Consider the following 17,044-nt stretch of genomic DNA (forward strand, 5'->3'; position numbering starts at 1 on the left):
AACTTCTAAGGGGACAAAAAGGTTGGGATCTGGGTCTACTTCACACCATTTGTGGCCTGTTATGGCCCATTAAAAATCACATATTAAAAGGGAACATCGCTGTTGAGTAGTTTAGGCCTAAAAAATGACCTGGTTTAAAATTGGTGCGATTACTAAGGATCATCCCTGGGGCATTAATGGGCCAAGCACATCCCTGGCGTGACTCCCTGAGGTCAGTTTTGTTTTGTTTTGTGGTTTGAAGGCCCTGCTGTTTGTCCCCTACCTTGTCCGTAAGAACTGTCAGTAGACATCTGACTTTGCTGCAGTTTCTTTGTTGATTTAGAAACAGAGGCTTGACCAGATCTGCTGTGCTCCCGTGAAGGTGAAGAACTTTGCTGTTTCTGAGATTGCTCCTGGGTATTTGGCTGTCGGGACTCCCTGCTCTGGTTACCAACCACACTACGCCGGACTTCAGCTGCAAGAATTTGGGATGCAAAGAAAAGACAAACATTGATAACCCTTGTCAGTGGTTTAGTGCTGGACACAGAACGTTAGTAGCCCTTTGCCACAGTCTGCTCCCACTTGTTTTTATACACGGCTATTTACAATGCAGCTTTTAGTGATCTGAGAGTGTTATTGATAAGGTCACTCATTATTACTTGGCTGCTTGAGCGCTTAGAGAGAACAGAGTCCAATCGGAATTCTTGGAAATGGCTGGGTTTTCTCTTCTCATCCTTTTTTTGGGAAAACTGGAGAAAGTACTTGCTCTCCTCAATGCATATGAGTTTGGGGAATTGATTGGAGCTATGGAGTGAGGCAAACAGGCGCAGAGCTGGGGAAATTGCAGGTTGCAGTTACTGGGCAAACTGCACAACTGACCCCTCCTTATTTTGTAGAGTGCATCCCCTCCAAGGTCTCTGGCCCCAGCCATCGCCTGGCTCTGGGTGAAGTGACATGATTCTCCCACTCTCAGATCGGTCCCCTGCTACTTATGTGATTGCCTCAGCGGGTCTGAATGTGATTGCCTTGCAATTCTGCTCCTTCTGAGAGCAATGACAGTGGTAAATACTAGCCAGCCTACTTAAAGCACAGGATCATTTGTTTGGAACAAAAGTATTTCAGAGAAAACACATCTTAAAAACAATAAAGCAGATTGTTCACATGTCTAGCTTTATTCTAAGCTTCCCATTCCCAGGCTCTGGGCAGGCTCTTTTCCTCAGACTCCCCCACAGTGTTTCTCTCTGTCTCTCAGCCTGTCTCCCTGGCCAGCTTTGACAAATGACTCCCCTTCTCCCTCTGATAAATCCTTTCTAACTCTTTATTCTTCTTTTGATCTCCAAGTTCCCATCCTGGTAAAACAAGCTGACCATCTTCTTGGATCCTTAGCGTTAACAGCTTTCCTGTTTGCGCTTCCCACAGTCCCCTATTGTTAGATCAGTAGTAATACAGGAAATTCCACTAACCAACCATAGCTATGCAGTAACTTTACCTTACTGACCAGGTTCTATACAGGGTTCATACAGTTATTGTTAGATTACATAGCAATTCCACATCCATCACAGTAGGCATCCCAAGTCTATCATCTCTTGTCCCTGGGCTCTCAGTGTGATTCTTTATATGGGTTGTTTTCAAAACAAATCCTTAAAAAAATCAAAATCGGTGTCAACAGCCCAGCCCTCATGAGCAACCCACAACTGCAAACCAGGGTGCACAGCACAGCCTTTGCAAGTAACCCTATAACAACAAATCCGTGTGCATAAAAATTAAGGGGGGGGGCCACTCCCCCACTCTGAGGGGCAGCCCAGATTTGACAAATAAGAGTCCAACACATGTCCTGTACCTTTTATTGCTGGACAGAGTAGAAATGCTGAATTTGCACTTGGTGCCTAAATGCCTTCTACCCCCAGAGTGCAGCAAAGCAATCTCCACTGAGAATGACACCATTGGTTGGTGCAGAGAGACTCAAGTAGTGGGCACTGCCCTCCTTTTGCATTGTGTAGCAGAGTGGTTCTCAGCCAGGGTTACGTGTACCCAGTGAGGGTACACAGAGGTCTTCCAGAAGGTACATCAATTCACTTAGATATTTGCCTAGTTTTACAACAGGCGACATAAAAGGCACTAGCGAAGTCAGTACAAACTAAACTTTCATACAGACAATGACTTGTTTGTACTGCTCTGTATACTATACACAGTCATTTATTTGTGACTAAGCACAATATTTATATTCCAATTGATTTATTTTATAATGATATGGTAAAAATGAGAGTCAGCACATTTTCAGTAAGAGTGTGCTGTGACACTTTTGTATTTTTATGTCTGATTTTGTAAGCAAGTAGTTTTTAAGTGAGGTGAAACTTGGGGGTACACAAGACAAATCAGACTCCTGAAAGGGGTGCAGTGGTCTGGAAAGGTTGAAAGCCACTGCTCAGTCCACTCCAGCTCTCTAATTCCTCAGATACGTGCGATCCAGTGGTGGCTCTTGGTTTAGAACTCCAGTGCAGTACGAGGTAATGGTTTTGGCATGTTTCATCCAGGGATATATGAAAACTTACTCTAGAGGAAGGAGTGTTGGGTCTTAGATTTCCATTGGTAGAAACATGGATACCAGGGGCTTCCTGGACCTTCCATTTTGGAGACTCATCTAAGAGAACTTCCAGACAATCAAAAAGGCCAACAGCCTGTCCTCTTCTCTTCTAGGAAAAATGACCTTTTTTTGCTTCTATAGTGACTTTCACTTGAGGCTCTCAACACCACTTTTCCAGCCTTCCCTAATTAATCACAGCCCCTCTGTGGGGAACCTCAGGCACAAAGAAGTCATATGACTTTGCCCAAGTTCATACAGCAAATCAGTAACAGAGCTGGAAGGAGTCCTGCCTTGCAGTTCCTTTTTCTCCCAGCAGACCACATTCCCTCCCAGGGCTGGGAATTGACTACAGGAGTCCTGACTCCTATTCTCTACTGCTTTAACCACAAAAATCATACTCAATAACCTCTTGATTGCATTGGCATGGATCTAACTATGTCAACGGGCACATAACATTAACCCTTCTTACCCTATTGGGATGCCAGTCTCTGTTAGCACAGAAACTACACTGGGGAAGGACAACGCTTTACCTCTCACATCTCCATGTTTGCTCTGGAATTGCCCCATAGATGAGCCCCCAGTCCGGGTCCCACGTACTGGGCTCTGCAGCTCTCTTGCTTGCACCACCAAGGCCCTTTTGTGACTCATCAATAAGCATCATCATCACAGGCACAGTAAACTGATGCTGCTGCCAGAGGGACCGTAGCACTATGAGGTGAGACTGCGAAACACATTTTTGGCTCTCCTTATCCCCAGACTAAACTGACTCCTATCCAGCCTTGGGGTTGGCGGAGGATCAGCCAGTAGAGTACTTGGGCTCTCACATACTTAAACACATTTCATTTAAAAGGGTGAGGGGATTTCTGATCCACCACCACCTGCTACAAAGGAAGCAGAGCCTGGAAGCTCACGGGTTTGGTGCTTCATTGTCAACATGCTGCATGGAAACTTTTTAAAGACACCATAATAGAGGCTCAACTTAAATGTATTCCCCACATTAAAAAACATAGTAAGAGAACCAAAAAAGAGCCACTGTGGCTAAACAACAAAGTAAAGGAAGCAGAGAGGGGCAAAAAGGCATCCTTTAAAAAGTGGAAGTTAAATCCTAGTGAGGAAAAGAGAAAGGAGCAATGAACTCTGGCAAATGCAATGTAAAAATATAATTAGAAAGGTCAATAAAGAATTTGAAGAACAACTTCTTCAACTGGAGCAGCAAAACAAAGAAAACAAATGCCTCATTTTCCAGCTTTGTGGGTGAGAGAACTATAAGTGAAGATTATAATGCTGACAGTCTTAAACCAGCTAGCTGCCTCAGGAATCTGCCAAGAACTTTGCTGAAAATATGTTCCTCATCTTAGCAACAGAGCTAAGACATCACACATCTGCCCACCTTTATTGGAATGAAGCTCCTTTTGATCTGACAGCTCAGGCAAAAGTTGTCAGTTTCATCCAGAACAATTTATAAACTTGGAACCTAATCCTGTAAACACTTAATCATTTGATCAATCCCATTGAAGACAATGGGACTATTTGCATGACTATGGACCGCTTTTGTGGACTAGTAAGAGTTTCAGGAGTCTGTTCCTATAAAGGAAGTTGAATCCCGCATTGAAATGCAGTGTTTGGGTACAATACCATAAAGCAGTTTAGGATACAGTTCTACTTAAAATTTGTCTTTTAATAAGTCATACATATGCTGAAATGGGTCTTCAGCCAACTCCCATATTCCATATAAACAGACTGAAATACTACAAAGTGAGTAGTTAAGCATGTTGACGTTTGTATATACAAAGGGGGGGGGCGTGTCAGAGGGGATAGGGAAAGCACCGGCTAGGAGGAGTCACATGGGGAGGTCACATGCTCCCCATTGTGTCCCTCCCATGACTGCAGTACCAGCAACAAATGATTTCTACCTCACACCACCTATTCCCCCTTGCTCTGCTTTGCCTTTCTCTGTTCCTGTCGCTCCCCCCTGCTCCTCCCCTACCTACAGTCCAGGGGCTCCCTCCAGCCCGCACTATTGCTGCTACCAAGTACCCTCACCAATCCCACTCTACAGATGGGGAAACTGAGGCACAGAACGGGGCGACTGGGCAAGACCACACAGGAGGCCTGGCTCCGAACCCCACTGCCCCCCTTCGCCGGGAGCCACGTGGGCTGCTGCCAGCGGGATGCGGGCATTGGGGGAGCGGCGCTCTGGTCATGTGACGCCCCACCCTGGCTTCGCCGCGGAAAACCCTCCTCCATTTACGCATGCGTTGAACGGACCAGAGCTGAGGGGAAACCTCGCGAGAACAAGCGGAGTGATGACGCAACAATCCGGAAGTGTCTGGAGACCCTGGAAGTGGTAGCTGCAGAGATGGACGGTAAGAGAAAGACGCCCCCATCCGGGGGGCTGGGCTGGGCGCTATTCTGGCCCGAGCCGCGCCGCGGGCCTCCTGCTGCCCCCGGGGGAGGGGCTCCCGGGGCGGGGAGCGGGGGCAGGGCCGGGGGGAAGGAGAAGGAGGTCAAGGGGCTGGGACCGGGACCGGGACCGGCGGGGTGGGGGCAGGCCAGGGCCGGGGGCTGTGCCTGAGGGAGGGGGTCAGGGCCGGGGGGGGAGGAGGTCAAGGGGCTGGGGCCGGGGCCGGGACCGGGACCGACGGGGTGGGGGTGGGGGCAGGCCAGGGCCGGGGGCTGTGCCTGAGGCCTGGGGGAGGGGAGGGGAGGGGGTCAGGGCTGGGTCAGAGGTGGGGTTGTGGCCATTGGGGGAAGGGAGAGGGAAATCCGTTGGTGACATCAGGGCACGTGATGATGTGACCTGGGAGAGGGAGTTCCCTGTGACCCCAGAGTGGGGCCTGCCCTGTGGTCGTAGGGGAGTCCTGGGGGTTACCTGCAGGGGCTCTGCTCAGTCGTCCTGGCCAGTAGGCTCCTGAGGAGGATGGTGGAGACCCTGTCACTGTCTCAGGGCTGGGGTGGGTAAGTGCAGCCTGAGGGCCTGTGCTGCATTGATCAGGGAGAGAAAACTCAAGGTCAGCTTGTTTGTCCCTGGCTTTTCTGATGAATTGAAATAGGTCCAGGTATTTCAGAAAACTAAAATGTATTTGAAATTGCCCCAAATTCCTGAACTGATCCATTTCCTCTTGCATGAAACTGGCCGGATGAAGCTGGCTGAAAGTTATTTACAGGGATATCTGGGGTGTGTCAGGTTCTGGGTCAAAGGTCACCATGTAATTGTGATCAGAGAAACCACAGTGACAAGTGACACAGCTATTTCAATAAAAGCCAGGAAGCTGCTTTCTGATGAGTCACTTGTTAGTTGCAAGACAGAATGTGATCTCTATTAGCTCCACTCCAGGATTAAGGTCCCATACATGATGTGTGTCAAATTGAGAGAGAACTGCATAGTGAAGCCACTGTCCTGTACCGTGGATGCTGTGATACTTGCCACGGATGCATTCACTTATGGTAGATAATTTTTTACAGTGAATATTTCAGTACCTAATATTCAGTGAGTCCATTTATTTCAAAGAGCCATATCCAAGGGATAATTCACTAGCTTGTATGGCTCCTTCAGTATTCTGAGCCAGTCCCCAGCCGAGCAGTTCAGATAGCACTCCTGTTACCCTGGGTGCTCAGGGCCTTTGTTATCCATGCATATGCCTGACCCTCATTGATTAGTCATGAAATTGAAAGCAGGAATCAATCCTGTGGAGTGTCTCCAATAAAACCCTCCAACAGCCTTTTTAACAAGCTCTCTGAGATGTCTCATATTCCATTCTAGGTCGTTTTTTCAGTCCCTTACTGTGTACAATGGTCCAATCACCACTGGCCTTACAACCACGTTTAAAAATCAGCGTCAGTGTCATTTGAGCTCAGTTGTAGCCAAATGAGACTCCAGTACGGGTTGGTCAGCTATGTGTAGACAGGTCTTTAACACAGGAGTTTCTGCTTCTGTGCTCTAGCATGACAGGAGAGGAAGGATTGGCCTAGTGGTTAGGGCACTAGCTGTGACTTGGGAGACCCAGGTTCAAGTCCTTGCTCTGCCACCAGCTTTCTGTGTGCCCTTGGGCATGTCACTTAGTCTCCTTGTGCCTCTGTTTCCCATTTGTACAGGGGGATAATGGCACTGGATAAAGGTTGGGAGGTGCCTACATACTAGGGTGATGGAGGCCGTATGGAGTACCTTAGCTAGGTAGCCTGAGGAGTCCCCAGTGCACAGGCAAAGGCTGAGAGTGCAGTGGAGGCAGCTGAGGGCTGTGGTATCTGCTTGCCCAGAAGAGACTTTTCTGAACAATCATGGTGGTGGTACTGGGATGTGTGAGCAGCACAACCTCAGCCTGTCCAGCCCCCTTCAGGCAAAAGGAATGTTGGTGTGATGCTTTTAAGGGGAAGGGGTGTGTGTGAACTGGGGAGACTCACCATAGAAGGTACCTCCCAAAGCACAGTTCCTTGGGTGAAAGATTGTGTGACCTTTATGTTACTGACTGACAGAGACTCTAAAAACCTGTGATCTGAGTCACCTCCTCTCTTGTTTCAGATACACTCTTCCAGCTGAAGGTGAGTGTGGCCATTACAGGATGTCCCTTTCTGCCCCAGCATGGTGGATTCATTATTCTATGCCTCCCAGCACAGGCTGCCCTGTGTGGCCTTGGTCAATTGAAAGTCGACAAGCCCAGCTGAACTGATGCTCTAAGACCCTCTTATGGTGTCTTGTGGTATGGCTGGTAGGTCTGTACAAAACCGAACTGTCTTCCTGGTACAGGCTGCTTAGAAGCCTAGCTGACTACCAGACCCTGTACTAGTTGGGTGTTTTGTGGGCTCCTCCAACAGCCGGAGGCTAGGGTTGATCATCTTTAAGAAGCAGCTACTATGGGTCTAGGTTTATTCCTTGTTTTTAAATTTGGCTTCTCAAATGCTTTCTGCTCCGACCTTCTCTCACCCACTTGATGGAGAGTTCACTGACTTGGAGAAACCTCTCCCAGAACCTTCCTTCCTACCTTCAACTCCTCTTGCTTTCATTGTCCTGTCTTCCCAAGGCTTTATCTCCTCCTTCCAGTGCTCTCCCTCCAGCAGGGGTGTGATGTGCAGTATCTTCACTGAGTCTCCCAGAGTGGGGGCGCCACTGGGCTTTCTGTCCACAGGGGCCAGGGAGAGGTCAACAGCTACATAAAGATCCCAATATTTAAGGCTGTGGTGGTGAAAGAACAGGAACTTGTGTCTCTTATTCTGGGGGAGGAAGCAGTGCAGAGGTCCCTAGCGATGCTGTGATTTAGCCCCTGAAGACATCATCGATTATGTTGCAAGCACTTGATGTAAAGGAAGTGGCATTGCAGCTCTTGATTGCATAAAGGTGCTTAACCTCCATTGGTGTGAGCCGCAAATCAGTTAAGTGCATTAGGCTGGACGGGCCCTTCACCTGGTAATTGGATTAAATGTAACAGGAGCCTATAGACCATATTCTCCTGTGCTCTGTGCTAATGTAGAGAGACGGAATATGTATGGTACCAAACCTACCTCCGTTCCCAGAGGGGAGACACAAATCCCTCCCCCCAGAGCTTTACCTTTATGAAAATCTGTTTAAAATAACAGCTGCAACTCTGCCTCTGCAGTTCCCAGCCACAACAGGAAGGGGGAGCTATTTATCTAGAGAACACTTATCACCTGTTCTGGAGCCACATAGGTAGTGTAAACCCAACCCAGAATTGTCATGCATGGCAGGGGACATGAAGGAAAGACTATGCCAAGTGCAAAGCAAACTCCTTCCCATCACTCCCCTCAAGCACCAATCAGTCCCTTTCGCTCACCTCTGAAAACGCCTTGACAAGTGAGCCTGTCAGCGTGCCCTGAAGGTCCCTGAACCCAAGCTAAGGAGTATGTTCCAGACACCTCACTGAGAGCCCCTAGGTCCCTGCCTCTTAAACCAGGGGCTGAAATCTCAAGTGCCTCCACTGCTTGCTACTGCTGTGTATTTCGCAGCAGGAGAGAGAGGACAACGTGCTTTAGCCAGTACCATGCCACAGGTACTACCTGTCTGGCCAAGGAAGCCAGGCCTTCCCTCAGAGCGTTCCAACTCTGCTCCATCAGTCAGCCAAAGGAGCTACTGCAGCTCACTGAGTTCCTTTCCTCTTGCTGCCGCCACTGTATGCCCAGTCACATCCATAACTACGGCGCCTGCCTAGCCAACCTCACTGCGTTTTAGGGTTGTATAAAGGACAAGCCAGCCTGCAAAGGCAGCTGAGGCAGTGCCAGCAGACGCTGTGGGCACCGTACACACGCTTTGCTAGGACAGCCTGTGGGCTGTTGTGGGAGCCTCTGATTGTGTTAATGTTTGACCCTTTCATGGCCGAGCACCGAAGTCTGTTTCTCTTAGTTCACAGCAAAGCAGCTGGAGAAGCTAGCCAAGAAGGCCGAGAAGGACTCGAAGACTGAGCAAGCCAAAGTCAAGAAGGTAGCCAGTGTGGCTGAACTCTGGGGAGGTGGTGGAACTCCCTGGTGGAGATGAAAGTAACACACACAGACCGTCTCTGAGGGCTAGGTGTCTTTTCAGCTGTCGCGCCCTTGCGCCTGTACCGTCAATCCATGGCTCTGTATCAGAGGGATTAACTAGATTCCACTTAATAGCACCCTGGATATTAACAGCTTCTGGTTAATGGCAACACTTGGCTGGGAGCCATCCCTGCCCCATTGACTTTAATGTTAATGGGATGTGGATGTTGGCAACGGGATGGCGCCTATTAACAGCAGCTTTTGGAAGAAAGGCCCCGGCTGCAGGCAGGTGTGTGGGCCTACAGCCCGGGAAGGTAGTGCTGGGATGTGCCTTCTCTGGCTGCAGCCTCCAAACCTGCCTGCGCAGGGGGCCCACACGGGAGGGGCGGGGAGGCTGTGGGCTGGGCAGTGTGGGGAGGGGGGCTGCAGCCTGGATGCTGGAGCTGCACCGTACCTCTCCCTGCTCTCTCTGGGCTGCGTCCTGCCCGGGGGCTGCACCCAGGCAAGGCAGCACTGGGGTGTGCTGAGCCCCAGCCCCCAAAGAGCACAGGGAGTGATACCGTGTGGCTCTGTGGGGCCCTAACACTCCCACTCCCCATAGAAAGCCCCAGCATCTGGGCTGCAGCCATGCTCCCTGCTGCTGCCTGGCCCGCAGGCAGGTTTTCAGGGCTGCAGTCAGGGAAGGCACGTCCCAGTGCTGGCTACCCTGGCTGCAGCCCTGCAAACCTGCCTTCTGCTTGTTGGCAGCTGCCAGATAACAGCAAGCGAGGGGTTGCTAGTAAGCAGAATCTGCTGTCCTGCATTCTCTGACCTGTCTATGTACTGCTGAGATCCAAGCAGGCACGTTCTCCCCCCGCATCATTGATTGACGTGCCTGGTGCAATAGGCCATCCTGACATCCCCAAATCTCCTAGCCTCAACCCTAATCCCGGCCGTCCTAGCATGTTTGGCTACCACCGGCTCCGCTAATCCTGATCCAAGCAAACACCAAAGTCCCTTTGGAAAGAACACAGACGAGAGAGATTTCTACATGACATCCCTTGGGTGGAAATGGGAGACATTTGTTTCTGATGTGTGAAGCAAAATGGATTTCTCCTGCAAATCTTTTCCCTTCCATGTTCCAGGCCCTTCAGCAGAAGAACGTAGAATGTGCTCGCGTCTACGCAGAGAATGCAATCCGGAAGAAGAACGAAGGTTTAAACTGGCTTCGGATGGCTTCCCGAGTGGATGCAGTGGTCTCCAAGGTGCAGACGGCAGTGACCATGAAGGGGGTAAGAGGCTGTGTCGTCTCAGGTGTATCCCTGGAGGAACAGAAGCTGTTTCCTGTCCTTGTACAGATAGAGACTATTGGCCCATCCCTCCCCTCTACTGACGACATGCCTCTCTTCTTTTGTAACTTGGTTAGAACTGGGCTGTAGTGTTGGCAAGCGCTATGACACCTCCCACCCCCAAACTGGGATTTGGTCAGGGCCCGGAGCTAGACTGGGCATTGGCAGAGACTGCCACAGCTGCTGAAATGCCAGGGTGTGTGTCTCATTGCCTTGTGATGTGGCCAGTACATTTCACTGGGGACCAGAAATGAGACCCTCAAACTTGCTTCATTTGTGGCTTCATCCATATTTGAGCCCAAGTCTGCAGGCCTGGAAGGTGTGTGCCTGGAATCACTCCCCTGCGTTAGCCATGTGTCCATGCATGCTTGTGTGCAGGGAATTGGGGGTTCGAGTTCTCTTCTGCAAGGTACTGAGCACTCTCAAGTCCTTTTGATTTTGCTGGGAGCTGAGGATGCTTGTTCCCTCTTCGGATTCTGTCTGAAATCTCTCTTCACTGTGAGCCACATGACCAACACTGGAGTCCCACCTGGACTTCCTGGAGTTATGTGGCTCCGCTTAGAGAGAGGACGGGCAGCAAGAACAGCCCCTGAAGCACATTGTGCCTGTGGGCTGGAGCTCCTGTCTTCACGGTGTTTGTACTAACGTTGGGAGTAACATTTCCGGTATGAACACCAAAGGGTTCAGTGGAGAAATAGCAGGAGGAGGCGCTAAAAATGCGTGAAGCCCTTGCATAGAAGAGCTCATGGGCATGGTTACTATTTTCATGTGACTGTCATGGTGAAGTTGCCTCTGTACTGTTAAAGGGCAGACTTCCAGGGCTGTATATGAAAACGATGCGTGTGTGTTGTGTGTGCGTGCAGTAGATGCCAGGTGCAATTCCGATGTGCACAGTGACAGCTAGAAGGCTAGCGGATCTCTTGCATGTGCATTTTCAGTATTCGTGCATTCGGTTGCATGTGCACAATTCTAAAACCCTGCGGCCAATCTGAGCTGAGAGTCCCCGCTATTCCCGGCAGGACGTCGCTGACCTGTGCAGACTGAGGCCCCTGTGGTGGAAATGCCAGTAACACTGAATTGCTTGTGGCCAGGCTTGGGAACATTTGTGTGTTTGGTGTGTATATTTTCCAACCTCCTGTTACAGGTGACTAAAAATATGGCTCAGGTGACCAAGGCCTTGGACAAAGCTCTGAGCTCCATGGACCTGCAGAAGGTCTCGGCGGTGATGGATAAATTTGAGCACCAGGTTCAGAACTTGGATGTTCACACCTCGGTAAGTGCTGGGCACTCGCTCGCCTGGGGGTAGACTGGTGGGCTGCGGGAAGAATTGTATTCGTTGGAGGCTGGGGGGTGGAGCAGAGAGAACTGTATCGCCCCACCATCATGGGCTCAGACACAAGACCCTTCCCGGGCTCCCAGATGTGGTCTTTGGATTAATGGCTCAGTTGTTTCCAGAGCTCTGGTCTATAGTAGCTCATCAAGGAAGATCAAGGTTAGGGTTAGGGTTAGGAGCTGCACATAGAGAGTCTCTATCCCAAAGAGCTTGTGATCAGAGCAGGCAGACACACAGACGAAGGGTGCGGAAAGTCTTGTCCCCATGGCATATTCTTGGGGGAATTCTGTGCCTAAAAATTCTGCACACAATATTTTAAAATGTAGCAAAATTCTGCTTATTTTATTTGTCAAAATAACACAATATAATCACACTGCTTTCAATTATTGTGATAATTTATTTCAAAATACTCATCAGCAAGTATGTCTGTAACAATGCAGACAACAAAAAAGATTGAGGAAATGTTTTTTGACAATTAGATTCCTCCCTAGGCATATTAATACAGAACATTCAGTAATAATTCATTTATACCACACTACAGAAACGTATTTCCCGCACCCCTCAGAAGCAGTGCAAAGGGTTCGGGGAGTCGGGGTAACGGAGGAGATGCGGGAGAAGGAAGTAGTTGCTGGGAAGAAGCCTGGTAGCGAACTGGAACGATTGTTCAGTGTGGGTGGGAGAAGTATGGAACGGGTTTTTTTGCGGGGGGAAGGGATTGTTAGGGAGTTGGGGAGCCTCCCCTATGCAGACCCTGGCTGACCCCTAGCCTCTCACTCAGTCAGGCACATCTGCCCGTCCCCATGTGGTCCTGCACCCCCACTCCCATTCAGCCCCAGCTCAATGCTGTCACCCCACTAGTGCCTGTGCCACCTCCACTAGCCCTTCTGAGCCCCAGTCTGTGACCCCCCACAGCAGCCCTGTGTGCCCCGTGCTGTCCATCTCCCCCATATCCCATGCCTCTTCACCTGGCCCTGAGGCAGGACACTATGAGGAAAGCAGCCTTTTCTCCTCCCTCTCCACGGCTGGCTGCTCCGGCCTCCCTCTTTTCTGGTGCCACAGCAGCCCCTGGTGGGTGAAAGGTGTAACTGCAGTGCCTCTCTGATAGAATCCATTTTCTGTGGAGAAAAAAATCTGCGGGGGATATGAATTCTGCATGTGCGTAGTGAGGCAGAATTCCCCCAGGAGTAATGGTACAGACTAGGAACTAGGTGACTTGCCCCAGTTCACATGGGGAGTCTGTCAGAGCTAGGAAGTGAACCCAGAGCTCCTGAGTCACAGTCCAGTGCCTCACGCACAGGCCAGTCCATTCTTCTCATCATGATGGTCTCTGGCTTGTTTGATTTCCCTGCTCCCCCCAGCATGCTCAAGGGGCTGGGCCACATGAGTGATTGTAGCTCATGTTCTGTTTCGATCAACCTTTGACCTGATCAGTCTGGGAGCAGTCTAGAACGTCCCATGCTCCCAAGTAGAGCCGGCCTTGAGCTCATTCTTGAATATTGCCTTGACCCTGGATGGGCAGTGTCTCGAACCAGGATAAGAGAGCTGCCCCTGATGGCAAGGAAAAGCCCCTGGTGCAAGTGTCTGACCATATCTACAGTATCTGAAAGCTTCACTGAGAACCTAAGGCAGGGTGGGGGCTAACGTGGACAGATGGGGTCCATAACGCTTCATACAGCTAGGTGCCGGGTGGTACACTGATGTCTAGGGGCCTCAGGATCTCTCTGGCTCCAACCCATCCTCCTGTCCCGAGGCCTAGCTGTCTGGCTGACAAGGATGTGGAGAACCCTCTGGGGAGGGGAGCAGTGGGCCAAACTCAAGATCTGTAACGGGCTCCTACAGGCAGGAACGTGGGCTGGGTGGGTTCTTCAATGGAGCCAGATGGTGGCTCTGCTTCAGATACTGACTCTGCCCATTGTAGGTGATGGAGGACTCCATGAGCTCTGCTACCACCCTGACCACGCCGCAGGAGCAGGTGGACAGCCTCATCGTGCAGATTGCCGAGGAGAATGGCTTGGAGATCATGGACCAACTGAACCAGCTCCCCGAGGGGGCTTCGGCAGTGGGGGAGAGCTCCGTCCGCACCCAGGAAGACCAGCTGTCCCGAAGGTTCTTTCTCTCCCCCTTTTCCTCCCCCACGTCCCTTGGTGTGATTGTGTCCCTGGGCTTCCTGTTCCTGGGAGCTTGAACTGCCCAACGGATGGCTGGGAGGAAAGCCAGCTGTTGGAGCAACCTCTGGGCTCTCACGTCCCCATGCATGGTGGAGCCTAGCAAAGCTCCAGAGGAGCCACGTACAGGCAGCGTACCTCATCGTGCTCCACAGAGGAGAGGGGCTTCCTGATTCTACTAGCAATGGGTGCTGGGGAGCACTGGGGAGTGGAGGTGGTAGAAGGTGTTGCTTGCTCAGCTCAGTAACCAGATGGTGGGAGTGCTCCTGGCCTGTGCTTGCCTTGCGCAGTTGACGCTGCTCTGGGCGTGCTTGGCACTGACCTTCAAACAGGCTGTCTCTCTGGAACCTCCCCAGAAGAGGCTTGTGGCCACCTTCTATTGCTGGTGAGCTCCTCTTCCTCCTCCCCGTCCCTGCAGCTCTGCATGCAGCTATCGTGAGAGGTCCCCTCCGAGAACGGAGCCCTGCAGTTCCTGGCTGTACAGAGCTCCCTTTGCCCCCTCTCGCCCCCGCCCCTTCCCAGAAGTCATTGCACAGCTGCCAGACTCTCTCCAGGTTCTCTCGCTTTGGGCTGTCTGAAGCACGGAGAGGAGCGGTGGGTCTGGTGTGAGCTGAGGGGTGTCCTCAGGGTGGGAGGCGTTTTACGGACCCTGAGAAATGGAGACCCTCCCCTGGCTGCGTCGTGTGGTGCGGCTGGAAGGTGCCTCTTGCTGAAGATGACTGAGTGTCTGCCATGGCGCACACACACAAGATGGCGTGGTCCTGGCTCCAGGGCTCTGCGATGGAGGGAGATGCTGTTCTTTCTCCTCGCTCGTGGGGCCATCAGATAGGTTATGAGATGACAAACGGAGCATCCAGCCTTTCCTTAAACTCCCTCTGCGCTCTAAGCGCTATTCCAGACCCTCCCCAGGAACCAGCCCAACTGTTTCCGCACAAAGCCCTGCCTGATACTCCCCTCCGGCGGCTGGAAGGGGCTTGTCCTGTGTCCCATCTGAGCCCAAAGGTGTTTCCAGCACAGAGGCTTTCTTTCTCCCCATCCTCCCACGTGCTTGCAGTGCGCCTGCTGCTCTGTCTGCTGAGGTCAGAGTTCGCACTGCCCCCCCCCCCCCCCCCCGTGCTGCAGGGAGTGTTGGTGCATGTGCTGAGCCCCGGGTCTCTTTGGGCTCCAGCGGAATCACACTCGTCCCTTCCTGGCCGGTGGCGTCGCATTGCCGTGCTGTTAAACACGCTGCTGGGGCCGCTCTGGCCTGAGCGCAGGAAATGCATTGGCTGTATTGGAAGGTGCTGGTAACTCACCCGCTAGAACGTAAATTGTTATCCGTGCTCCAGGGGGGGACTTCTGTCAGTGCAAACCGCCTCCTCCCCGGTTCAGACTCATTCCATCACTGGGCGTAGTGCCCCCTGCCTTGCCCAGTTCTCCAGAAAGCTCCCCCCGTGCTCTCTGGGTTCACTTGGAAGCAGCTCCCGTGTTCCGTGCTCCTGTTTGACTCTCTTGTGCTGTTTCTTCCAGATTGGCTGCCTTGCGGAATTAAAGTCTCCCATTGTTCTGGATGATCACTGATCCCCTACTGATTGTGCATCGAGTGGGGAGATGGGGGAGACCCCCCCAAAGCTCCCACTCCATCCCTGCTCTGGCCTTCTGCTAGCAAAACCAGAACCAGCAAGCCACTCCTTCAGCAGCCTGTTCTTCTGCGGTGGACTCTTTGGTCTTTTTCGATGATGACTACTTCCTGAAGAGGCAGCAGGAAGAGATGTTGGAGGGAGGTTTGCCGAATGAGCGTGATCTTGCCCTGGGCTTTGGCGGCAGAGTGTTCAGGGCTCTTGTCTTTAAAGCAGCGCTACCACTCCCTCTCTGCGTCCTGGGCCTCTAGGGGGAGTGATTCTAACACTACATGGAGATCTTGTTGAAAGGGGAAGTGCATGTTCTGATGGGACACTGGGTGCCTGACCATCTCCGGATGGCTGTATCTCTAGCAAATGTGTAGTGCATCTTTCTCTCCACAGCCTGTACATTGGCTCTCTTAGCCACAGTGGGCTTTGCTGTGGGCGACCCTCTACTAACAGCTTGCAGCAGGTAGTGCCGTGAATCCTTCCCATTTCCATCCAAGCCCCTTTCTTCCCCACTGCATGTTGTAGCTGGGGGGAGGGGTGCCCGCCCGGGGCGTACATGCACATTGGTAGTGTTTCATGGGTGAGGCAGCTGCCTTGGATGAAAGGCACAAATCTATGTAGTGGCATCTCTTACTCTAACGTCCATATTCCCAGTTATCTGCTAGTCCCTGGTGCAGCGCCCGTAGCATTGAGACGATAGGGACCCCAGTGTGATGCCCAGCATGCAGGGATCTCGCTTTGCCAACTTAGCCCTGGCACTGCTTGTCACGTTGCCCGCACTGGATTTTCTCACCGTTAAGTGACCTTTGAGAAGTTTGCCTCCACAACCACATGCTGTGACCACTGAGATCTGGCCAGGCGAGCTGGGATTCTTCATGCATGCCACCCCAGCGAGCGAAGCTGTCCTGAGCTGCTCTAGCCGGGCGGCGTTCAAGGTGCAGCGCTGTCGGCTGGGAATGCTGGGGAGTGGTCTGTCTCCAAGCTCTGTCGCTGGCAGCACGGCAGCGGAGCAAACGTCCAGCCCCTCCTGTGAATGGTGAGGATGTCTCCACTGTCCCAGCGGATGTTGTACTTCCCTCCTAAATACCTCTGTTGCCTTTACCTCTTGGGTCTCTTGCCCCCGCCCCCGCTCCCTTCCTTAGTGCTGACACTGACGAGATGCCCCAGCTCCACTGATGACTGAGTGTAAGCTCGTCACTTCCTTTAACCCAGTCCACACTGCAGGCCCGGGAGCCAGGCTGAGAAGGAAGGATCGCGCCCCCCCCCCCCCCCTTCCCTCAGTCTCAGGCGTGAGAGCTTTGGGAGGCGTACGGTGTCACTTCTCACACTCAGCCTCCTCTTCAGCCCAGGGCCGCGGGAGTGGGAGGGAGCGAGGGGAGATCTGAGCCCAGCTTGCTGCTGGATGGGAGGGGAACGGAGCCAGGTTCCCATTCAGAGGAGTTTTAACCCCCATCCCTGCTGGCTCCACGCTAGCTGCCATGTGCTGGGAGTCTGGTACCACTGTGCCGGAGTCAATGCAGAGCACATCTGGCATACCCAGCAACATGGCAGCTAAAATAGGGAGTGGTTACTGTGAT

The 17,044-nt window shown here is 51.9% G+C and overlaps 1 protein-coding gene across 1 annotated transcript; it reads left to right on the plus strand.

Annotated features, from left to right (window-relative positions):
* The first annotated feature begins 4,869 nt into the window (after positions 1-4,869).
* CHMP1A (charged multivesicular body protein 1A) lies at positions 4,870-16,660 on the plus strand. Its single transcript, XM_065416544.1, has 7 exons — positions 4,870-4,929; positions 7,083-7,102; positions 8,916-8,993; positions 10,156-10,302; positions 11,504-11,632; positions 13,611-13,798; positions 15,367-16,660. Exons 1-7 carry the CDS (start codon positions 4,923-4,925, stop codon positions 15,386-15,388), a joined length of 591 nt encoding a protein of 196 aa, XP_065272616.1. The 5' UTR covers positions 4,870-4,922; the 3' UTR covers positions 15,389-16,660.
* The last annotated feature ends 384 nt before the right edge of the window (positions 16,661-17,044 follow it).

Source organism: Emys orbicularis, chromosome 14 (assembly GCF_028017835.1).
Source record: "Emys orbicularis isolate rEmyOrb1 chromosome 14, rEmyOrb1.hap1, whole genome shotgun sequence".
In the NCBI taxonomy this organism is placed as follows: Eukaryota; Metazoa; Chordata; order Testudines; family Emydidae; genus Emys; species Emys orbicularis.

Bases quoted from the DNA above. Each gene is read 5' to 3' on its own strand.
- CHMP1A (XM_065416544.1), top strand. The intron at 7,103-8,915 runs GTGAGTGTGGCC...TGTTTCTCTTAG, and splicing joins ATACACTCTTCCAGCTGAAG to TTCACAGCAAAGCAGCTGGA. The intron at 10,303-11,503 runs GTAAGAGGCTGT...CTCCTGTTACAG, and splicing joins CGGCAGTGACCATGAAGGGG to GTGACTAAAAATATGGCTCA.